Here is a 23956-nt window from a genome sequence, read left to right on the forward strand (position 1 = left end):
ATCCCAATCTCCTGCCCTGGCACCTTGTCCCATGGCAACCCCTGACATCCCATCCCCTGGCTCCCCTGATCCCAACTCCCTCCAAACCCTGTCCCCAGCATCCCCTGCCCCCATAGTTGTGGGGTCTGGTGTCCCTCCTATGCCAGGGGACAGGCAGGGAACACACACCAGCATGGGAAGATCCTACAACAACAAACCAGTGTGGGGAGACCCTACAACAACGAACCAGCATAGGGGTGACCCTATAATAACACACCAGAGTGGGGAGACCCCACACTACCAGACTGAGGTGGGGAGACCCTACAATAACATACCTTGAAGAGGAGACCCCACGATAACAAAGCAGCACAAGGAGACCCTACCATAACAGACCAGCCCCAGGGACCCTATATAACACCCTGGGTTTGGCACCAGTGCTCCTGCCCCACAGCAGGGCAGCCAGGGGTCCCATGGCATTGTGGGGACATCCCTGGGTCAGCATCCTCTTAACCCCCCCACTGGGGACCCCCCAGTGACACGTGGGCACTGCAGTCCCTGGGAACCCCAGTGACACCCAACCGGAGACCCTACAATAACATTGGTGACCCTACAATAACACATAGTCCCTGCAATGCCAGAGACCCTACAACAACAGTAGTGACCCTATAATAACAATAACACACAGCCCCTGTAGTGCCTGAGACCCTACAATAACAATAGCAACCCTACAATAATATACAGCCCCCGTAGTGCCTGAGACCCTATAATAACAGTAGTGACCCCATAATAACACACAGTTCCTGTAGTGCCTAAGACCCTATGATAACAATAACAACCCTACAATAATACACAGTCCCCGTGTGCCTGAGACCCTACAATAACAGCAGTGACCCTTCAATAATACACAGCCCCTGTAGTGCCTGAGACCCTATAATAACAGTAGTGACCCCATAATAACGCAAAGTCCCTGAAGTGCCTGAGACTCTATAATAACAAACAGCCTTGAAGCACCAGAGACCCTACAATAACAGTAGCGACCCTGCAATAACACACAGGCCCTGTAGTGCCTGAGACCCTACAATAACAATAGCGACCCTACAATAATACAGCCCCGATAGTGCCTAAGACCCTGCAATAACAAACAGCCCTATAGTGCCAGTGACCCTACAACACATAACCCCTGTAGTGCTTGAGACCCTACAATAACAGTAGCCACCCTACAATAACACACAGCCTCCATAGTGCCTGAGACCCTACAATAGTAGTAGTGACCCTACTACAACACACAGCCCCTATAGTGCCTGAGTCCCTACAATAATAGTAATGACCCTACAACACCACACAGCCCCTGTAGTGCCCCAGAATCTGCTGTAACTTCAGCAACCCTGCCATAACACACAAATCCTATAGTGCCTAAGACCCTACAACAACACACAGCCCCTATAATGCCTGAGACCCTACAATAACAATAGCGACCCTACAATAATACACAGCCCCTACAGTGCCCCAGACCCTACAATAGCGCACAGCCCCTATAGTGCCTGAGACCCTACAATAGCAGTAGCGACCCTACAACAACACACAGCCCCAATAGTGCCTGAGACCCTACAATAATAGTAGCGACCCTACAACAACACACAGCCCCTATAGTGCCTGAGACCCTACAATAACACACAGCCCCTACAGTGCCTGAGACCCTGCAATAATAGTAGCGACCCTACAATAACGCAAAGCACCTCTAGTGCCAGAGACCCTACAATAGCAGTAGCGACCCTACAACAACACACAGCCCCCATAGTGCCTGAGACCCTAAAATAACAATAGCGACCCTACAACAACACAAATCACCTATAGTGCCTGAGAACCTACAATAACAATAGCGACCCTACAACAACACAAAGCGCCTATAGTGCCTGAGACCCTACAACAACACACAGCCCCTGTAGTGCCTGAGACCCTACAACAACACACAGCCCCTATAGTGCCTGAGACCCTACAATAACAGTAGCGACCTTACAATAACGCAAAGCACCTCTAGTGCCAGAGACCCTACAACAGCAGTAGCGACCCTACAACACCACACAGCCCCCATAGTGCCTGAGACCCTACAATAACAATAGCGACCCTACAACAACACAAAGCGCCTATAGTGCCTGAGAACCTACAATAACAATAGCGATCCTACAACACCACACAGCCCCTATAGAGCCTGAGACCCTACAATAACAGTAGTGACCCTACAACACCACAAAGCGCCTATAGTGCCTGAGACCCTACAATAACACACAGCCTCTATAAAGCCTGAGACTCTACAATAACAATAGCGACCCTACAATAACACACAGCCCCTATAAAGCCTGAGACCCTACAATAACAGTAGCGACCCTACAATAACACACAGCCCCTATAAAGCCTGAGACCCTACAATAACAGTAGCGACCCTACAATAACACACAGCCCCTATAAAGCCTGAGACCCTACAATAACAGTAGCGACCCTACAATAACACACAACCCCATAGCGCTTGAGACCCTCCAGCAGCAGTTGCGACCCTCCAACAACGCACAGCCCCTGTAGTGCCCCAGACCCCACACCGCCACTGGCGACCCTACAATAACACACACTCCGCAGCCTCACACTGACACCATTGCCCTACAGCAACGCGACATCGTGCCCCCCCCGCCGCCGCCCTACGAGCCCTCGGCGGGTGCTCGGGGGGGGGGGGGGTTTGGGGGTGTCTCCGCCTCGTCCTCCCGGGAGGCCCCCCCCATCTGCCGTCACCGATGACGTCACGCGACGCCCGGTGCGGGGGGGTCGCAGTAAAGGCTGTGAGCGGCGGCGCTGGCTCCGTTGTTGTCCCTGCGTGACCCCCGTGTGGGCCAACCCCCCCCCGCTTCACCGGAACCCCCCCACCCGTGCCCCCGACGGGCATCGGGAGGGGCGGGGCTACGGGAGGAGGAGGGGGGCGGGGTTACGGGGCAGGGGGGCGGGGCCATCGGGGCGGGTCCCGCCGGGGTCCCGGTAACGGCGCCGTCATGGCGGGGGTGTTCGACATCGACCTGGAGACCGAGGAGGGCAGCGACGGCGACGAGAGCGAGATGGGCGCCGTGAGCGGACCCCGGGGCGGGCGAGGAGGGGGGGGCACTGGCACCGGAGGGGATCGGGGGCGATCGCGACAGGGACCGGGGCACCGGGACCCGGTGGGGAAGGGGACGCCGATAGGGGTTGGAGCGGGGCGAGCGGTGCCGGGACCCGGTGGGGACCGGGCGGGGAACGGGGCCCGAGCGGTGCTGGGGACGGCCGGGGGGGGGCGGACCGGGGGTTGGGCTGAGGGAGGGGGGACGGGGACAGCGGGGGGCAGCGGGGACACACGGGGGACACGCGGGGGTGGGCGGCAGCGGGACACGGGGGTCCCGGTCCGGAGCCCCCGGTCCGGCCGCGCAGGGGGAGGATCCTACTGGGAAGGGCCCAGCTCAGCCCAAAAGCATCCGGATGGGCCGGTGCAGGGCACCTCGCCCTGTTCTGCGATGGGTGCTGCCTGCGTGTCGTGGGGCCCCTGCCTGCTGTGGGTGCTGCCTGCCTGCTGTGGGTGCCCTGCTTGCCATGGGGCTCCTGTCTGCCATTGGTGCTCTGTGTCCCTTGGTGCCCCTGTCTGCCATAAGTCCCCTGCCTGCCCTACGTGCTATGGGACCCCTGTCTGCTGCCCTGCTGCAGGCACCCTGCCTGTCATGAGTGCCCTGCCTGTCACGGGGCCCCTGTCTGCCTCGTGCCACCCTGCCTTCTGTGGATGCTGTCTGCCTGCCTTGGGTCCCCTGCCTGCCATGGGTCCCCTGCCTGCCATGGGTCCCCTGCCTGCAATGAGTCCCCTGCCTGCCATGAGTCCCCTGCCTGCTATCCTGCTACAGACACCCTGCCTGCCGTGGGTGTTGCCTGCCATGGGTGCCCTACATGCCATGGGCCCGCTGCCTACCACACTGTCATGGGCACCCTGCCTGCCGTGGGCGCTGCCTGCCTGCTGTGGGCACCCTGCCTCGGGTCCCCTGCCTACCAAGGGTGCTGCCTACCATGGGTGATGTCTGCTGTGGGTGCTGCCTGCTATGGGTCCCCTGCCTGCCGTGGGTGCTGCCTGCATTGAGTCCCCTTCCCATCACTGACCATGGGTTCCCTCCTGCAGGAGATGGAGCTGGAGCCCCGGGGAAACGGCCTGGAGTAAGTGAGGGTTCAGGCAGGGGGGGAGCAGTGGGGCAGGCAGGGGTGCAGGCAGGGGTGCAGGCAGGGGTGCAGGCAGGGTCTCCATCCCTTCTCCCTCCAGACCTGTGGCTCACTACGAGGAGATCGAGATCTCGGAGAGCAGCGTCAACAACGGCCCCGAGCACATCGGGCCCCACTGCTTCGAGCTGCTCCGTGTGCTGGGCAAGGGCGGCTACGGCAAGGTGGGGGTCCCAGGGGGCTGTGGGACACCCCCCCCACACTTTTGGGGTCCCAATGCGCCCCCCCCACCCCCCCCACCATTGCCCTTCCCCATCACTCCAGGTATTCCAGGTCCGCAAAGTGCAGGGCACCAACACGGGGAAGATCTTCGCCATGAAGGTCCTGAAGAAGGTAGCGCTGCCCCGGCCCCCCCGGCCCCCCCGGGGAGCCCCCGCTCACCGCCTCCCCCCCAGGCCAAGATCGCCTGCAACGCCAAGGACACGGCGCACACGAGGGCCGAGAGGAACATCCTGGAGGCCGTCAAGCATCCCTTCATCGTGGACCTCATCTACGCCTTCCAGACGGGCGGCAAGCTCTACCTCATCCTGGAGTGCCTCAGCGGTAAACTGGGGGGGAGCGGGGCGGTTTGGGGGGGTCCCATAAAGGGCTATGGCGCAGGGGGTCCCACTCATGATGTGTTTATGAAGGTGGAGAGCTCTTCATGCAGCTGGAGCGGGAGGGGATCTTCCTGGAGGACACCGCTTGGTAGGGATGGGGATGGAGGGTATGGGATGAAGGGGGGGGGTAGGACCACCAGTAGCATCAGTCACAGACCCCCCCCCTCTGTTGCCACCAGTTTCTACCTGAGTGAGATCACGCTGGCACTGGGCCACTTGCACTCCCATGGCATCATCTACCGCGACCTCAAGCCGGAGAACATCATGCTCAACAGCCAAGGTGGGCTTGGGGGCTTTACGGGGGGGGTCTCCAAGGGATTTAAGGGGCTTGGGGTGGGGGGGTGACTCCAGGATGGGTTCCGACCCAAACCACCCTGGGACGCTGTGGTGCTGACATCGAGCTCAGCATCCTTGGAGACCCCCTCTCCATGCCCCGCAGGCCACATCAAGCTGACGGACTTCGGGCTGTGCAAGGAGTCCATCCACGATGGGGCCGTCACCCACACCTTCTGCGGCACCATTGAGTACATGTATGGGGTTGGGGGGGGGGGCATGGCGAGGGGGGGGGGATAAGGTGCCCCCCACCCCATGTCCCACCTCGGGACTCCCCCCCTTTTATCCCCTCCCTAAGGGCCCCCGAGATCCTGGTGCGCAGCGGGCACAACCGGGCCGTGGACTGGTGGAGCCTGGGCGCCTTGATGTACGACATGCTCACAGGATCGGCAAGTCCCAGCCCTGCTCTTTCCTTTCCATGGGGGTTTGGGGCCCAGGGCTATGGGGGGGTCCCCATTGGGGTGATAACGGAGCCTTCCTCGCCCCCCGGTGCCTCTCGCAGCCGCCCTTCACCGCTGAGAACCGCAAGAAGACCATAGATAAGATCCTCAAGGGCAAGCTGGTGTTGCCGCCGTACCTGACCCCCGATGCACGGGACCTCCTCAAGAAGGTACCCCCCAAACCACCCCCTGCTTGTTTATGTAGGTCCTACCAAACCCCCCCCCCCCATATCCCATTCCATCCGCTTTTCTCTTCCAGTTCCTCAAGAGAAACCCCAACCAGCGGGTTGGGGGGGGGCCCGGCGATGCGGCCGATGTGCAGGTACAGGTAGAGGGATGGGTTCAAGGGGGAGCCCCCCTTTTCCTCCTGCCTGACGCCCCCCCCCCCCATCGATGCCCACAGAAGCAGCCCTTCTTCCGCCACATCAACTGGGATGACCTGCTGGCCCGCAGGCTGGACCCCCCCTTCAAACCGTGCCTGGTACGGACGGGGATGGGATGGACCGGGTGGGTAGAACACACATTGGGGGGCCCCATGGGAGCACCCATGGCCGCCCCATTGCCCCCCATAGCAATCGGAGGAGGATGTGAGCCAGTTCGACACCCGCTTCACGCGCCAGACGCCCGTCGACAGCCCCGACGATGCTGCCATCAGTGAAAGTGCCAACCAGGCCTTCCTGGTATGGGATCGGGGGCGGGGGGTCCCGGAGGGGGTCCCGGCACCGTGATGCCCCCCCCGATACCCCGCTGCTTGCAGGGCTTCACCTACGTGGCCCCCTCGGTGCTGGAGAGCATCAAGGAGGGGTTCTCCTTCCAGCCCAAGGTGCGCTCCCCGCGTCGCCTCAACAGCAGCCCCCGAACCCCCGTCAGGTACCATGGAGGGGGGGGGGAAAGGAGGATGGGGGGGGCTTGTTTCCCCTAGGGGTGGGTTGGGGTGCCCCCATTCACCCCTTTATCCGTGTGTGTGTCCCCCCCCAGCCCTGTGAAGTTCTCCCCCTTCGACGCCTTCAAGCCAGGGGCAACGGGGGAGCCGATGGAGCTGGGGCCCATCGTGCCCCCCCCCCCCGAGGGCACGGCCCCGCTGCCCATCAAGCCCTCGGGGGGCACCAAGAAGCAGAAGGGGGGGCGCGGTCGAGTGCCCAGGTAGGGGTGGGAGGGGGGGGTGGTGGTGGAGGTGGGGGCCCGGTGCCCCACATGAGGTGTGGGGGGGGCCCTGATGCTGCTTGTGCTGCCCGTCCCCCCCCGACCCCAGCCCCCTGCCAGGCAGGGCCGGGTTTGGGGGTGCCGAGGGGGGGGTACCCCGGATGGTGGCGGGGCCCCCCCCGGGGCGTCCCAGTGTCCCCATGGGGCCGGCTGGGGGACGTGTGGCAATTAAAGGATGCGATGAGGCCGCGGGGGTCCTGTGCTTGGGGGGGGGGATATAAAGGGGGGGTACAGGGGAGCCGATCGCCCCCCCCAGGGCAGAGGGCAGGCTGCGCCCCCCAGCTAAGCCCCGCCCCTTTCCCCAGGCACCACCCTTCCCATTGGACCTCTGTTTATCCACAGGCCACGCCCCCTTAGCCTTGGCTCCACCCACTTCCCACCAAGCCACGCCCCCAGACCCCCTCCCGGTCAAGCCGACAGCCATAAATAGGCAGAGCCGCTCCTTCATTCATGGTGCCCGGGCCAGGGCAGCCAATCAGGAGGCTGCGCTGGGGGCGGGAAGGAGGAGGGGGGGGCAAAGGGTGTCACAGGGGATGGGGGTGACATAGGGTATTGGGGTGTCATAGGACACAGGGGGTGTCACAGGGCTTGGGGGGTGTCACAGGGTATTGGGGTGTCAGTGTATTGGGGTGTCACAGCACACAGGGTGCCACAGGCTGTTGGGGTGTCACAGGGTATTGGGGTGTCAGTGTTTTGGGGTGTCACAGCACACAGGGTGCCACAGGCTGTTGGGGTGTCACAGGGTACTGGGGTGTCACAGAGCAGTGACGTGGGGCTGCGCGTCCCCCCACGCTGCCGTCCCCGAGAACGCATGGAGCTCACTGAGCAGGGCCTCGGCGCTGCCCCCCGCCGCCTGCCCCACACTTGGGGGGCTCTCCCCGGCTCCCACGGCTGCTTCGGCCTCTTCCTCTTCCTCCTCCTCCTCCTCCTCCTCCTCCTGCTCCTGCTCCTTCGGCCGCTCCCGCCTCCACACCTCTTCCTCCTTATCCCCTTCCTCCGCCGCGTCCCCATCCTCACCGCCGGGCTCTGCCACCGCGTCCCTCTGCACCCGCAGCCGCTGCCAGCGCCGCCGCAGCCGCTCCAGCGCCCTCCGGCCCATGGGGCTCGGGTGGTAGCGGCCGGCCGAGAGCCGGCAGAGGTGGTGCCAGGCCAGGGCCAGCCCCAGGGCGAGGCAGAGCAGGAGCCCCAGCAGCGCGCCCACAGCCCGGTCACTGCGCGTCCCCACCGGGTCCCCCGCGGCCGCGGGCACGGCGAGCGCCAGCAGCACCGGTCCCGGCCGCGCTGCGCCCTGCGGGCAGAGACGGGGTCAGTGCCCGGTCCCTGGCGCGCATCCCGGCTCTTCCCGGACCCGCGGGGTTTGCAGCGTCCCGGAATGCAGGGAAGGGCCCGGGCAAAGGGCGCCGCGTCCCAAGGGATGGGGCATGGAGGTGACCCCCCCCCCGCCCCGGTGCCGGCCCCGTGACGGGAAGCTGCGGTCGGAGGGTGCTGCAGCACCTGCGGGTGCTGTGGGGCGAGGAGCTGGTGCTGCCTCTGCTCTGCGCAGACCCATAGGGTCCCTTCATTCGGTGATGCAGACCCACAGCATCCGCATCCACACGGGGCTGGGACCCACCCCGCTCCGCACCCATAGCGTTTACCACAGGCCAGCACCCCCCAACCCAACCGTGCTACTTTGAGCCCCCAAACTGCCCCCCCCCCAGCCCCACTGTGCTGCTTTCACCCCAAAAACCTGCCCCCCAACCCAACCGTGCCACCCTGAACCCCAAAACCACCACCCCCAGCCCCATTGTGCTGCCCTGAAGGCCCAAATTGCTCCCCAATTCCACCATGTTAGCCCCAACCTGCCCCCCCATAACCCCATCATTCCACCCTCACCCCCCAACCTCCCCACGTTACACTGAATCCCAAAACTGCCCTCTCCCCCCCCCCCAACCTACCCCCTTTTCCCCACAGCACCACCCCAGCACAGGCCCCACTGTGGAACGATCTGGACCCCCCGGGACCCACAGCTGCTGCCCCCCACCTCAACCCCTGGGACAACACCAAGTAGGGGGTTGGGTTTGCCCCCCCCTCCAGCTCGCTCCCATTGTGGGGCTGCCCCCCCCCATTCCCACCCCATCGGTCCCATTCCCCCCCCACCGGTCCCATTCACCCCATGGGCCCCATTCCCGCCCCATGGGCCCCATTCACCCCATTGGGTCCCATTCCCCCCCCATGGGTCCCATTCACCTCATTGGTCTCATTCCTGACCCATGAGTCCCATTCACCCCATTGGTCCCATTCCCACCCCATAGCTCCCATTCCCCCCCCATGGGTCCCATACCCACCCCATCGGTGCCATTCCCCCCTCATGGGTCCCATTCACCCCATTGGTCCCATTCCCACCCCATAGCTCCCATTCCCCCCCCATGGGTCCCATACCCACCCCATGGGCCCCATTCCTGCCCCATGGCTCCCATTCACCCCATTGGTCTCATTCCTGCCCCATGAGTCCCATTCACCCCATTGTTCCCATTCCCGCCCCATGGCTCCCGTTCCCCCCCCGTCCCGCCCGGTTTTGGGGCTCTCACCATCGCGGGTGCTGCCGGAGCGGGTCCCTGGTGCCGCGCACGAGCTCTGCTGGGGGGGGGGGCCCCCGGCGCTTCCTGCCCCCACGCAGCGGATGTGTGAGCGCGGGGGGGGGGGGTGAGGACCTTCCCCCCCCCCCCCCCCCCCGGTACCCGCGATGCACCCCGGGACATGGAAACTGGGGCAGCCGAGAGCCCCATCTGAGCCCCCCCCCACAGCATTGGGGTCACCGGTACCCCCCCCCCAACCTGGGACCACCAAACCCCTCCCCCCCGCACTCTATGCAGGGCGATGGGGTTCACCTATGGGGTTCCCTGCTCCATGGCACAGCACGGGGGGGGGCTGCCCCCATTGTGTTGCCCCATTTTCTGCCCATAGCTTCCTGTCCCCCCCCCTCTTTATCGCCCCCCCAACCCCATAGAACCTCCCCATAGCCCCCATTTCCGCCCTCTTTTCTTAAAAATGCCTTTATTTGGAGTGAAAATAGAGATTTTGACCCTGCACTGGAACGGGGGGGGGGGGCAGAAGGAGAAGGGAAAGAAGCCCCCAAAATATAGGGGGGACAATTCCCCATCTGGGGGGGGGCACACACACAGAGACCATGCCCTGCCCCATAGCAATGGGGGGAAGACTCCTCCCCCCCCACGGATGGGGGATGCAGGGGGTGGTGTTTGATCCCAAGAGCATCCCTCAGGACACGGGATGGGGGGGGGCAATAATGGTCCATGAGTGGGGGGGCAGCACCCAGTAAGGCAACGGGGGGGCAGTGGGGCCGCCGGCCCTGCAATGGGGAGGAGGAAAGGGGGGACCCCGGGGTGGGATGGGGGGGGGCGGACCCCGGGGTCGGTGGTCCCTGAGGGGGGGGGGGGTTTGTTCGGGGGGGGTCCCCTCAGACGTGGCCGTTCTCGAGGCGGCTGAGCTGCTCCTCCAGGCGGGACAGGCGCTGCCCCTGCTCGGCCACCAGCGCCCGCAGCGCCCGCACCTCCTGCAGCACCTCCGGCAGGCCCTGGATGGAGCCGCCCGTGGGACACGGCCCCTTCCGTAGGCCACGCCCCACCGATGGTCCCAACCAATGAGACACCGCCCGCCGCGTAGCCACGCCCACATTGGCCACTCCCACCCCGTAGCCCCACCTCCGTAGAGCGCTTCTATACCGTAGCCCCATCCACCCATAGCGCTGCTCATCCCATAACCCTGCCCACCCCATAGCCCTGCCCATAGACATCACCTACCCCATAGCCCCCCCGCCCCATAGCCCCACACACCCAATAGGCCCATCTATACAGACCCTGCCCATACAGACCCACCCCATAGCCCCTCACACCCCATAGCCCCAACCCACCCAATAGGCCCATCTATATATACTCTACCCATATAGACCCACCCTATAGCCCCCACCTCTATAGATCACTTCTATACCATAGGCCCACTCACCCATAGCTCTGCTCACCCCATAACCCCGCCCACCCCATAGCCCCGCCCACCCAATAGGTCCAGCTCCTTAGACCCTGCCCATATAGGCCGACCCCATAGCCCACTTACATAGACCACTTCTATACCACAGCCCCATCCACCCATAGCTCTGCTCACCCCATAATCCCTCCCACCCCATAGCCACGTCCACAGGGACATCCCCTACCCCATAACCCCCCCCCCAACCCATACCCCCCCGCACCCAACAGGCCCATCTACATAGATCCTGCCCATACAGACCCACCCCATATCCCTGCCCCACATCCCCTCCATACCGGGGTGGCGGCGGTGCCGGTGCCCAGTGCCGGGGGTGCGCTGAGCCGGGCGGCGTTGGTGGGGGGCAGCGCGGGGGGCGGCGTGGTCCTGCCGCTGCCGCTGCCGGTACCGGTGGTGCCGGCGGTGCCCGGTGCCCGTCCCTCGTGGGCCAGGCTGCGCCGGTTCACCTTGAGGTCCCGCTGCTTGCTGGGCACGTAGGCCTGGCGCAGGGACACCAGCACCGGCCCCGCCGTGCGCCCGGACACCCACTCCTCCGCCTCCATGGCGGGCTCGGGGCCGGCCGTGTCCGGGTACAGATCGTCCTGGAACAGGTCCGACTGCGCGGCCCCGGGCCGCGGCGTCACCCGGGCATGGGGGAACCCCAACGGGCACCGAGCCCTGCCCCGGGACCCCCACCCACGGCGCTCTGCACAGGGACCCCCAGCAGCACCCATGGGGTCCTACACCCAGGGACCCCCAAACAGCCCCCATGTCCTGCCTGGGGACCCCCATCAGTGCACTTGGGGACCCCATAAACCACATTGATCACCCCAACGTCCAGGCACTGTGTTCTACACAGGGACCCCCAAACAGTCACCCCATCCTGACCAGGGACCCCCAGCAGCATGAATGGGGACCTACACCCAGGGACCCCCATCAGTGCGCTTGGGGACCCCATAAACCTCCCGGATCACCCCAACATCCAGGCACTGTGCTCTACACAGGGACCCCTATCAGCATGAATGGGGACCTACACCCAGGGACCCCCATCCAGCCATCCCATCCTGACCAGGGACCCCCTTCAATATGAATTGGGACCTCCCCAGCCCAGGGACCCCCAAACAACCCCCATGTCCTGCTTGGTGACCCCCATCCGTGCACTTGTGGACCCCATAAACCACATTGATCACCCCAACATCCAGGCACTGTGCTCTGCACAGGGACCCCCAAACAGCCCCCTTGTCCTGACCAGGGACCCCCCAGGCACTGTGACTGGGACCCCCCCCTCAGCTCCCATGTCTTGCCCAGTGACCCCAACCCTGCATGGGGACCCCCCCCGGGGACCCCTAAACAGCACCCACATCCTACCCAGGGACCCCATCAGTGCAGTTGGGGACCCCCCACGCAGCCTGATCAGGGACCCCAACATCCAGGAACTGTTATACCCAGGGACCCCCACACCAGCACAACTGGGGACCCCCCCCATCCAGGGACCCCAAACAGCCCCCATTAACTCCATAGGGACCCCCATCAGTGCACTTGGGGACCCCAAGAGCCAGGCACCGTGTTATCCCCAGGGACCCCATACAGCACCCACACCCAGGGACCCCCCAACAGCCCCCATTAACTCTATAGGGCCCCCTAGCAGTGCACTTGGGGACCCCATAACCAGCCTGACCGGGGACCCCAAGAGCCAGGCACCGTGTTATCCCCAGGGACCCCCACTAACAGCCCAGCCACCCCCATCAGTGCATTTGGGGACCCCCATTAGGGACCCCCCCATACCCATACCCCAACAAGTGCTGTCCCCCCCCGTCCCCACCGACCTTCCTGGGCACCGTCATGATGATGGGCTCACACTTGCGCTCATGGAGCTTGTAGAACCTGTTGTGATGGGGACCAAGGGGGTCCTGGTGTGAATGGGGGTGCAGGAGGGGGTCCCCCCTTACTCTATATATACTATCTACAGAGCAGTCTATCTACAGTCTATATGTACTGTATAGAGAGTAGTGTAGGGGAGAGGGACCTGGGGGTCCTAGTGGACGGCAGGATGACCATGAGCCAACACTGTGCCCTTGTGGCCAAGAAGGCCAATGGCATCCTGGGGTGTATTAGAAGGGGGGTGGTCAGTAGGTCGAGAGAGGTCCTCCTTCCCCTCTACTCTGCCCTGGTGAGACCGCATCTGGAATATTGTGTCCAGTTCTGGGCCCCTCAGTTCAAGAAGGACAGGGACCTGCTGGAGAGAGTCCAGCGCAGGGCGACAAAGATGATGAAGGGAGTGGAGCATCTCCCTTATGAGGAAAGGCTGAGGGAGCTGGGTCTCTATAGTTTGGAGAAGAGGAGACTGTGGGGGGACCTTATTAGTGTATATAAATATATAAAGGGGGAGTGTCATGAGGATGGAGCCAGGCTCTTCTCAATGGCAAACAATGATAGGACAAGGGGTAATGGGTACAAACTGGAACACAAGAGGTTCCACTTAAACTGGAGAAGAAACTTCTTCTCAGTGAGGGTGACAGAACACTGGAACAGGCTGCCCAGGGGGGTTGTGGAGTCTCCTTCTCTGGAGACATTCAAAACCCACCTGGACACATTCCTGTGTAACCTTATCCAGGTGTTCCTGCTCCGGCAGGGGGATTGGACTGGATGATCTTTGGAGGTCCCTTCCAATCTCTACCATACTGGGATAGATACTGGGATACTGGGATACTGGGATACGCTGTCCCCGTGCCCACCTGGCGATCTCGCACTTGCTGACGTCCAGCCCGCGCTTGGGCATCCAGCCCATGCCCCGCTGCGGCTCCTTGCTGGTGAAGGTGTTGAGGAAATGGATGTAGGGAGGCTCCTCCGTGATCTCAAAGTACCGGATGCTCGAGTCCCCCTGCGGACACAGCGTTAGCGGGGGGGGCCCTGACCATGGCAGGGGGCAAACAGGGGCTGGGGGGGTCCCCATACCTTGCCGCAGACATAGACCACGTTGGTGTCGGGGTCATAGAAAGGCAGCAGAGCCCCGTTGCTGGAGTCCAGCTCCTGCAGCCCCATGGGCTCGTCCAGGTTCTCCTGTGGGGCAGCGCATGAGCCCTACGGGGGGGGGGGGGAAACACCCCCATGGAGGCAGCCCCATGGGACCCCTGGGGTGCTCCTCACCAGATCCCACAGCGCCAGCTGCCGCTCGCTCATGCGGCTGAAGCCGGTGGTGAAGATCTTGCCGTCGGCCAAGAAGATGGCGCGCATGGGGCGAGCCCCCTCGTGTGCCCTCTCCTTCTCCTATGGGGGGGACACAATGGGGTCAGCAGCACCCCATGGGACATGATGAAGGACGTGGGATGCTCCCATGGGGATGAAGGGACCCAATGGAGGGGGGACACAATGGGGTCAGCAGCACCCCATGGGACATGATGAAGGACGTGGGATGCTCCCATGGGGATGAAGGGACCCAACGGGGGGGCACTCACGGCCACCACGGTGCCGCGGCGCGGGTCGATGACCCGGACGCTCTTGTCCTTGCAGGCGGTGCAGAAGCGGGCGCCGTCGCGGCTCCAGCTCACGCTGTAGATGAGGTCCGGGTGCAGCCCCTCCAGGCGGTACAGCTCCTCCGCCGTGCCCACGTTCCAGATCAGCACCACGTTGTCGCAGCCTTGGTGACAGCATTGGCGGCTATGGGGCCATCTCCATCACCAGACCCCCCCCTCCCCGTATCCCCGTCGCCGCGGTGCCCCCGTACCCGCGCTGAGCAGCACGTTGCGGGCAGTGGGGTGCCAAGCGATGATGCCCACACGCTTGGAGTGCCCCTCGAGCATCACCACCGGCTCCGTCAGCGGCTGGCTCAGGCCGCTCTCCGGGATCTGCCATACCTATGGGGACAGCGAAGGCCAACGGGGGGTCCACAGTGGGGGGACCCCCCCCGTAGCACCCCCATCCTCCCGCTGCCCCCCAACTCACCATGACGGTGCAGTCCTCGGAGCCGCTGGCGATGACGTGGTCGTTGTGGGGACACCAATCGATGTCCAGCACGGGGCCCGTGTGCCCGCACACCGTCGGGTAGGACTTGTCGATGCGGCCGGTCTGGGGACAATGGGGGGACATCAGGATGGGGGTCACCTCGAAGGGTACAGAGCCCCCCCATTCCCATTCCCGTTCCCATTCCCACCTTGTGCAAGGGGAGGACGAGGAAGGCGCCGCCGCCGCTGGCCTCCACGATGATGGCCACGAAGGAGGGGTTGACGGCGCAGAAGGTGCTGTCCCAGGTGACGCGGGACACGCGGATGTCATCGTAGCACTGCTCCGTCTTCACCGGCTGCCCGAACACGTGCCGGAACTTGCTCTGCCGAACCACCTTCCGGAACGACATGGCTGGGGGGGAAGCAGCGTCAGCGCCGCGGCCCCGACGTGTGGGGCAGGGAGGTGGTACCCGCGATGGGGTTGTGTGGTCCCCATCCCGTCCCCATCCCTGCATCCGCTCCCCGCCCCGGGTAAAGGGCGGCTCGGCTCCTCCCAGAGCGGGAAGAGGGAGCTGCCCTGTGCCCGCCGGGCAAAGGAATCTGCCCTGCCCCATGGTGTGGGGCTGGGGGACAGGGAGGGGAAGGGGGGGGGAGAAGGGGGTTCAGATGGGGAGAGAAAGGGGACGAGTGTGGGATGATGGGATGGGGTGGTCCTGGTGGGTTATGGGGATGGGGACAGAAAGAAGGACGGGTATGGTCTGTCAGGATGGGGATGGGATGGGATGGGATGGCCCCACTGGGTTAAGGGGATGGAGATGAGGACAGGGGATGGGGACAGGGATGGCCCTGCTGGGTAAGAATACGGGGACAGGGGATGGGGACAGGCTATGGGGTGACCCCACTGCGTAAAGGGACAGGGATGGGAATGGGGTCAAGCATGAGGATGAGGTGGCCTCTCTGAGTAAAGGGACAGGGATAGGAATGAGGACAGGGGATGGGAATGGGGACAGGGACGGGCACAGAGGACGGGGACAGGGATGGGTTGGCTCCACTGTGCAAGGGCACAGGGATGGGGTGGCCTCACTGTGTAAGGAGACAGGAATGCAAATGAGGATGGGATGGGGACAGGGAATGGGGACAGGGACAAGGGATGGGGACAGGGGACGGGATGGCCCCACTGTGTAAGGGGACAGGGGATGGGGCCGGGGGAACCCCCTGGGTAAGGGGTCAGGGATGGGGACCCCCGGGAAGGAGAACGGGGGGGACCGGGGGACAGGGATGGGGCCGGGGCCGTCGCTCCGGGTCCGGATGCGGGTCCTGTCCCCCTTCCCCCATCCCGAGCCCCCCCCGCCCTTGCCCCGGTCCCGCACGGGGGGGGCCGGTCCCGCACTCACCGGGGCCGGGGCGGGGGCAGCGGCGGCGGCGGCGGCGGCGCGGCGGGAGGAGGCGGGGGCAGGAAGTGAGCGGGGCCGGCCCGCCCCGCGCCTGCGCCCGGGAACGGCGGGGGGGGGGGGAACCGGGGGAGGAGCGGGAGCGGGGGGCAACGGGGGCGGGAGCCGCAGCCGGGATGGGGAGGGATGGGGGGAACCGGGGGGGGGTCATGGGGTTGCTGATGGGGGGGTGATGATGGGAGACACCGGGGGCACAGGGTGAGGTGGGATGGGGGGCACAGAGGTGGCAGTGGCGGCTGGCACGGGGATAACGGTGGGCAGCACAGCGGCGATGGTGGTGGGTGGCACGGGGGTGACAGTGCTGGGTGACACTGGGGTGAAGGCGAGGGGCACAGGGGTGCTGGCAGTGTGTGGCAGAGCGGTGATGGGTGGCATGGTGGTGGCAGTGAGTGGCACAGTGGGTGACGTGGCAGTGTCAGTGGCGGGTGCCACAGTGGTGACAGTGGTGAGGGGCACAGTGGTGGCAGTGGGTGATGCAGTGGTGGCAGCGGATGCTGTAGTGGTGACGGTGGCGAGTGGCACAGCAGTGGCTGCAGGTGATGCAGCAGTGCCGGTGGTGGATGCAGTGGCACTGGATGCCATACGGGTGTCTGCAGTGGATGCAGTGGCAGTAGATGCCATAGCAGTGCCAGCAGTGGATGCAGTGGCACTGGATGCCATACGGGTGCCAGCAGTGGATGCAGTGGCAGTGGATGCCATAGCAGTCCCAGCGGTGGATGCAGTGGCAGTGGATGCCATAGCAGTCCCAGCGGTGGATGCGGTGGCAGTGGATGCCATACCGATGCCAATGGTGGATGCAGTGGCAGTGGATGCCATACGGGTGCCAGCGGTGGATGCCCCAGCTGTGGCAGCGGGGAACGCCCCGGGTACCACCGCCGCACCGAGGGCGCGCAGTGCGCGGGCAGCGCGGTGGCAGGCGCGGGTGCCGAGCACCAGGTAGAGGCAGGGGTTGATGCAGCTGCTGAGGTTGAAGGCGAGCCCCAGCGGGTACAGGAGGTGCTCAGCAGCCCCGGGGGCCAGCACCACCGCCAGCTGCACCGCTTGGAAGGGGAGGTGCAGCCCCACGTACGCGCTCAGCGTGGCCGCCACGATGCACTGGAACCGGGTCGTGGGGCGGCCGCGGGGCCCGCGCCGGCACCGCGTCAGCACCAGCGCTGCGCTGTGGCTCAGCACCACCACGGCGAAGGGCAGCAGCCCCTCCAGCAGCACCTCGAGCCAGCGCAGCGGCACGTCCCAGGGCCCCCGCTCGCTGCGGCACACGGAGAGCCCGGGCCGCTCCTCCTCCGTTACCGACAGAGCCGCCTCCGGGGCGCTGCAGCCGCCGGCCACCAGCCAGGCACCGGCGCACAGCGCCGCCGGTAAGCGGGCCGGGCGGCGGCAGCGGTACCAGAACGGGGCGGCCACCAGCAAGCAGCGGTCCAGGCTGATGGCAGCCAGCAGGAAGAGGCTGCTGTAGTAGCCCAGGGCATAGAGGAACTGATGGAGGCGGCACCAGTGGGTGTCCAGCAGCCAGCGGTGGTCGTTGGCCACCGACCAGATCTGCAGCAAGGAGTTGCTGAGGAAGAGGAAGTCGGACGCGGCCAGGCTGAAGATGAAGGTGGCCAAACCGCGGCACCGCAGCCGCCGGCCCGTCAGCCATAGGGTGAAGGCGTTGGCCGGGAGCCCCAGCGCGGCGCAGGCCACCAGGAGCTCCATGTCCCACCACAGAGCATCATCGGGCGGCAGGGTCGGGGTGGGCAGCACGGTGCTGGTCCACGGCTCCATCAGCCCGGGTCCGGCTCTATGGGCAGCAAGGGGGGCTCAGGCGTGGGGTGTCAGCCACGCCGGTGTCACCCCTTTGGTGTCACCCACTCCAGTGTCACCCCTTTGGTGTCACCTCCATCCCATGTCATCCCCAATGGTGTTATCCTAACCCCATCCCACGTCACCGTAGCACCACACAGCCCCCAGACCCACAGCAACCTGGTTTTCTCCTGCCCTACCATCATTTTGGGGTCCCCCCCATGTCCTATGGCATCCTTGTCTCCTATTGACTGTATCACCCCATCATGCCACCAAGCCTGGAGATACTCCATGCCAGGGGTCCGAGACCCCACCAGCCCCTACACTGGGGTCCAAGGGGGGTAAATAGTGTAGGACCTACCTCAATGGTGGGAAGAGCTCAGGAGAGGCAGCGGATGGGGGGCAGCCTGTTGTGGGGTGTCCTCTGTGTGTGTGTGACAGTGGGAGGAGCAGCAGTGTCCCCGCGATGGCATCTCTGATGCGCTGGCTTCCTGCTGCCACCCGTCCTGTGCGATGCTATCAGGGACATGGGGGGACAGCCCGGCCCTGCCTTGTCACTGCCCTGCTGGGGACATGGGGGTGGGACACGGGGCAGAGCAAGGGGGACGTGGGTTGGGGACGTGAGTGTTGGGGACACTGGTGGTGGCCATGGGGTGCCAGCGTTAGGGATGTGGGTCAGGAACTCATAGTGTTGTCCCCCATGGGAGATACCTCCGTGGTGCATGTCCCCATGGCACTGTCCTCCATGGCAGATGGTGACCATGGGGTGTCCCCACTGGGGCCATGGGTTGGTGCTGGGGGCATGGATGGTGTCTATGGGGTGTCCCCATTGGGGCCATGGGTTGGTGCTGGGGACATGGATGGTGTCTATGGATGTCCCCATTGGGGCCATGGGTTGGTGCTGGGGGCATGGATGGTGTCTATGGGGTGTCCCCATTGGGGCCATGGGTTGGTGCTGGGGACATGGATGGTGTCTATGGATGTCCCCATTGGGGCCATGGGTTGGTGCTGGGGGCATGGATGGTGTCTATGGATGTCCCCATTGGGGCCATGGGTTGGTGCTGGGGACATGGATGGTGCCCATGGGGTGTCCCCATTGGGTCAGAGCCAGCACAGGGTGACCCCAGGACGGGTATTGGGGGTCCCAGCAGTGCCGGGGGTGCCGTGGCCGTGGGGCTGTGCCCGGTGCCTGTTTCCTGCCGTTAATCCCTGTTAATTGGCTTTGCAGCCCCCGGGCACACGGGGGAGGGCACCGGGGGTAAGAGGATTTCCTGCTCCCTCTTAAGGCTCGGTCCTTGCCGGGCGCTGCTCCTGCCCAGCGGCCCCGATGCCGCGCACCCGCGGGGACAAGGGGACCCCCAAGGGCACGGGCAAGGACGGGGACAAAGCCGCCCCCCCCCGGCCCCCCGAGGACGGCGGCAGCCGGAGCCCCGGGGCCGAGCCCCGGCACAGCGGGCACGGGCACCGGAGCGGCCGGAAGGGAGCCGGGGACCCCCATGCGGCCGCCACCAAAACGTATTCGCCCTTCCTGAACACCGTGTTCGGCAAGGTGCGGGCAGCGGGGGCAAGGGGGCCTTGGGGGGGGTGGTGGGGACATGGGGATGAGGTTGGGATGCTCTGGGACCATTGGGATGGAGGGGACGTGGGGATGAGGTTGGGGATGCTCCTGGACCATGGGGATGGAGGGGATATGGGGATGAGGTTGGGGATGCTCCTGGACCATGGGGATGGAGGGGATATGGGGATGAGTTTGAGATGCTCTGGGAACATGGAGATGAAGGGGACATGGGAGCACTGGGGACAGGGTGAAGGACACTGGAGCCATAGGGATGGAGGGGGCATGGGGATGAGGTTGGGATGCTCTGGAATCCCAGGGATGGAGGGGATGTGGGGGCACTGGGGACAGGGTGAAGGACACTCTGGGATCATTGGGATGGAAGGGAAATGGGGATGAGATTGGGATGCTCTGGGATCATTGGGATGGAGGGGGCATGGGGATGAGGTGGGGATGCTCTGGAATCCCAGGGATGGAAGGGCCGTGGGGCATTGGGACAGGGTCAGAGGCACCCCGGGCCCCTGGGAATGGTGCTGGGGACACGGGGATGAGGTTGGGGATGCTCCAGGAGCCCTGGCGATGGAGCTGGGGACAGCGCAGGGCCTGGGGGACCCCACTGGGGACCGGGCAGGGGCAGCTCTGCAGGGGGCCGGGCGCTGCTCCCCCCTGCCCAGGGGCACAAAGCGCCCCCAGCAGCACCCATGGGTGCCGGGCAGGTCCCCCGGGGGGGTCGGGAGGAGGGGCCCGGGCAGGGCTTTGCTCCGATCCCGTTAATCCCTCCCGCGGGGCTAATTCTGACCCAGCACAAGGAAGGTGACGGCGGGGGGGGGGGGGGGGGGTTGGTGCTGAGCCGGCGCTGATGCTGGCCCCAAACCCCCCCCCGTGTGTGCCCGGTGCAGGAGCGGGAGCTGTCACAGGAGGAGCTGGATGGTGAGCGGGGAGCGGGGACACGGGGGGACACGGGGGGACACGGGCCATGGGGGTCTGCCATGGGGGACGATGGTGCCATTGGGATGCATGCCATGGAGGGGTCTCCCATTGGGTGCAGTGCAATGGGGTGAGGTGCCACTGGGATGTGTGCCATAGGGAACAATGCCACAGGGATATGAGTCATGGAAGGATCTCCCACGGGGATGGGCGCCATAGAGGGCTCTGCCATGGGGGACAATGATGCTATGGGGACATGCACTATGGAGGGGTCTCCCATAGGGTGACAGTGCCATGGGGATGGGCACCATAGGGGGACCTGCCATAGAGGGACAGTAGTGCCAATAGGGACGTGTGCCATGGAGGGCTCTGTCGTGGGTGACAGTGCCATAGGGACATGAGCCAAGCAAAGGTCTCCCATGGGGGACAGTGATGCTATGGGGACACGCGCAATGGATGGGTCTCCCATGAGGTGAAGTGCCATGGGGATGTATGCTATGGAGGGATCATCCAATGGGGACAATGGTGTCATGGGGACACATGCCATGGAAGCGTCTCCAATGGGGTTCAGTTCCATAGGGATGGGTGCCATGGAAGGGTCTCCAATGGGGTTCAGTTCCATAGGAATGGGAGCCATGGAAGGGTCTCCAATGGGGTTCAGTGCCATAGGGATGGGAGCCATGGAAGGGTCTCCAATGGGGTTCAGTGCCATAGGGATGGGAGCCATGGAAGGGTCTCCAATGGGGTTCAGTGCCATAGGGATGGGAGCCATGGAAGGGTCTCCAATGGGGCTCAGTTCCATAGGGATGGGAGCCATGGAAGGGTCTCCAATGGGGCTCAGTTCCATAGGGATGGGAGCCATGGAAGGGTCTCCAATGGGGCTCAGTTCCATAGGGATGGGAGCCATGGAAGGGTCTCCAATGGGGTTCAGTTCCATAGGGATGGGTGCCATGGAAGGGTCTCCAATGGGGTTCAGTGCCATAGGGATGGGAGCCATGGAAGGGTCTCCAATGGGGTTCAGTGCCATAGGGATGGGAGCCATGGAAGGGTCTCCAATGGGGTTCAGTGCCCTGGGGCCACCACCTCATCCCCCCATCCAGAGAGGCACCTACCCCGGGCTGACGCGGGCCCATGGGCACCCCATTGGGGGTGATCCATCCCCATCCATCCACCCCCCCATCCCCCCCGATGGGTGTCCCCGTGCCCCAGAGCTGCTGGACGCCTTCAAGGAGTTCGACACGGACCAGGACGGGTTCATCAGCTACAAGGACCTGGGCGCCTGCATGCGCACGCTCGGGTACATGCCCACCGAGATGGAGCTCATCGAGATCTCGCAGCACATCAAGATGAGGAGTGAGCGTGGGGCGGGCTATGGGGGGGGGGCTATGGGGGGGGATGTGGGGCGCTGAGGTTGTCCCTGCCCCACTGCAGTGGGCGGGCGAGTGGACTTTGAGGACTTCGTGCAGATGATGGGCCCGAAGCTGCGGGAGGAGACGGCTCACATGGTGGGGGTGCGCGAGCTCCGGATCGCCTTCCGAGAGGTGCGGCTGTGGGGCACCGGGATGGGGAGGGAATGGGATGAGGGACAGAGGCCATTGGGGGGATCACAGGACAGTGAACATGGGGGGATCATGGGGAGACCATGGCCATGGGAGAATGGTGACTATGGGGGTGACCATGGGGGAATGGTGACCATGGGGGTGACCATAGGCACGGAGGGAATGATGACCATGGAAAGACCATGGTGGGGACAATGACCATGAGGGTGATGACAGGCATGGAGGTGGACCATGACCATGGGAAGACCATGGTGGGGACAATGACCATGGGGATGGAGGGGGCAGTGACCATGGGAAGACCGTGGGGGAATGGTGACCACAGGCATGGAGGGGATGATGAACATGGAAAGATCATGGTGAGGTCAATGACCATAGGGGTGACGATAGGCATGGAGGGGACAGCAACCACAGGAAGAACATGGGGAGACCATGACCATAGAGGAATGGTGACCATGGGGGTGACCACATGCATGGACGGAATGATGACCATGGGAAGACCATGTTGGGGTCAGTGACCATGGGGGTGTTGACAGGCATTGGCAGGACAGTGACCATGGGGTGATGGTGACCAACCATGGGGGTGACCACAGGCATGACCAAGGGAAGACTGTGGGGTGACAGTGACAGTGGTGGGGACAATGACCATGGGGGTGACCATAGGCATGGAAGGGGACCATGACCATGGGAAGATCATGGGGGAATGGTGACCACAGGCATGGAGGGGACGATGACCATGGAAAGACCATGGTGGAGTCAATGACCACGGGGTGATGACAAGCATGGACAGGACAACGACCATAGGAAGACCTGGGGAGACCATGGCCATAGGGGACTGGTAACCATAGAGGTGACCACAGGCATGGAGGGGACCATGACCATGGCAAGACCATGGAGGCACAGTGACCATGGGGCTGACCACAAGGATCCCATGGGGCACCCCCGGAGGGTGTTTGCTGGTGCCGCCGGTGCCCCCCAACCCGTGGGCCCCACAGTTCGACGCGAACGGGGACGGGGAGATCAGCAGTGGGGAGATGCGGGCGGCCATCGCGGCGCTGCTGGGGGAGCAGCTCAAGGCGCATGAGGTGGACGAGATCCTGCGGGACGTGGACCTCAATGGGGACGGGCGCGTGGACTTCGATGGTGAGGGGGGTCCCCCCATAGCCCCCCCATAGCCCTCTATGGCCACGGCTCAGCCCTGGGGTCCCCTCACACCCCCTTTGTCACCCGCAGAGTTCGTTATGATGCTGTCATCCCGGTGATGAAGCCCGGGGACAAGGGGGACCCCCCCCCACCTGACCCTGGTCCTGCCCAGCCCCAGCTCGCTGCCATCAGTAGGGCTCAGAGTGAACGACCGGAGCTGAGCCTGCACTGGGGAATGGGGCAGATGTGGGACCCCAATGGGGCGAATGGCAGGGCTGGGGGGGCTGGGGACCAATAAACCCCCTGGATCGGAGCTGGGGGAGCGTCTGTTGGTCCATGGGGTGGGATTTGCACCAGCCCCAGCCCATCATGAGCTGTGGGGCAGTGCCTGGGGTCCCATAGGGGATAGGGATGGGCTGCTTGAACCCATAGGGGGGTGGGGGGGCAGAGGGAGAAGGCAGGAGCCAGGGTACAGGCAGCGCTCAATGGGTGCAGGTAGAGCTCAACGGGTACAGGCAGAGGTCGGGGGTACAGGCAGGGTTCAAGGGGTACAGGCAGCACTCAGTGGGTACACGTAGAGCTCAATGGGTACAGGCAGAGGTCGGGGGTACACGTAGACCTCAGTGGGTACAGGCAGCGCTCAATGGCTACAGGTAGAGTTCAATGGGTACAGGCAGAGGTCTGGGGTACAGGTAGACCTCAGTGGGTACAGGCAGCGCTCAGTGGCTACAGGTAGAGCTCAATGGGTACAGGCAGAGGTC

The 23956-nt window shown here is 64.2% G+C and overlaps 4 protein-coding genes across 4 annotated transcripts; 2 read left to right on the plus strand and 2 right to left on the minus strand.

Annotated features, from left to right (window-relative positions):
* Positions 1 to 3014: 3014 nt before the first annotated feature.
* On the plus strand, positions 3015 to 6767 carry RPS6KB2 (ribosomal protein S6 kinase B2; the record flags this gene model as incomplete). The annotated part of the gene is made up of 15 exons (XM_080618462.1): positions 3015 to 3086; positions 4154 to 4188; positions 4292 to 4412; positions 4513 to 4581; positions 4644 to 4791; positions 4878 to 4935; positions 5027 to 5127; positions 5287 to 5377; positions 5479 to 5569; positions 5683 to 5790; positions 5880 to 5942; positions 6024 to 6101; positions 6193 to 6300; positions 6378 to 6490; positions 6599 to 6767. 15 exons carry the CDS (start codon positions 3015 to 3017, stop codon positions 6765 to 6767), a joined length of 1425 nt encoding a protein of 474 aa, XP_080474588.1.
* A 592-nt stretch (positions 6768 to 7359) lies between these two features.
* On the minus strand, positions 7360 to 9438 carry PTPRCAP (protein tyrosine phosphatase receptor type C associated protein). The gene is made up of 2 exons (XM_080618530.1): positions 9394 to 9438; positions 7360 to 8111 (listed from the first exon to the last, which is right to left on the minus strand). Exons 1-2 carry the CDS (start codon positions 9394 to 9396, stop codon positions 7578 to 7580), a joined length of 537 nt encoding a protein of 178 aa, XP_080474656.1. The 5' UTR covers positions 9397 to 9438; the 3' UTR covers positions 7360 to 7577.
* Positions 9439 to 10220: 782 nt separating this feature from the next.
* Positions 10221 to 15191, minus strand: CORO1B (coronin 1B; the record flags this gene model as incomplete). The annotated part of the gene is made up of 10 exons (XM_080618728.1): positions 10221 to 10397; positions 11140 to 11457; positions 12667 to 12724; positions 13576 to 13721; positions 13796 to 13900; positions 13988 to 14107; positions 14296 to 14477; positions 14565 to 14694; positions 14783 to 14905; positions 14991 to 15191. 10 exons carry the CDS (start codon positions 15189 to 15191, stop codon positions 10281 to 10283), a joined length of 1500 nt encoding a protein of 499 aa, XP_080474854.1. The 3' UTR covers positions 10221 to 10280.
* Positions 15192 to 19341: 4150 nt separating this feature from the next.
* On the plus strand, positions 19342 to 23314 carry CABP4 (calcium binding protein 4; the record flags this gene model as incomplete). The annotated part of the gene is made up of 6 exons (XM_080618343.1): positions 19342 to 19563; positions 20469 to 20499; positions 21706 to 21849; positions 21928 to 22037; positions 23048 to 23195; positions 23286 to 23314. 6 exons carry the CDS (start codon positions 19342 to 19344, stop codon positions 23312 to 23314), a joined length of 684 nt encoding a protein of 227 aa, XP_080474469.1.
* Positions 23315 to 23956: the final 642 nt, after the last annotated feature.

This window comes from Psittacula echo (genome assembly GCF_963264785.1).
Source record: "Psittacula echo genome assembly, chromosome: 5".
Taxonomy (NCBI): Eukaryota; Metazoa; Chordata; class Aves; order Psittaciformes; family Psittacidae; genus Psittacula; species Psittacula echo.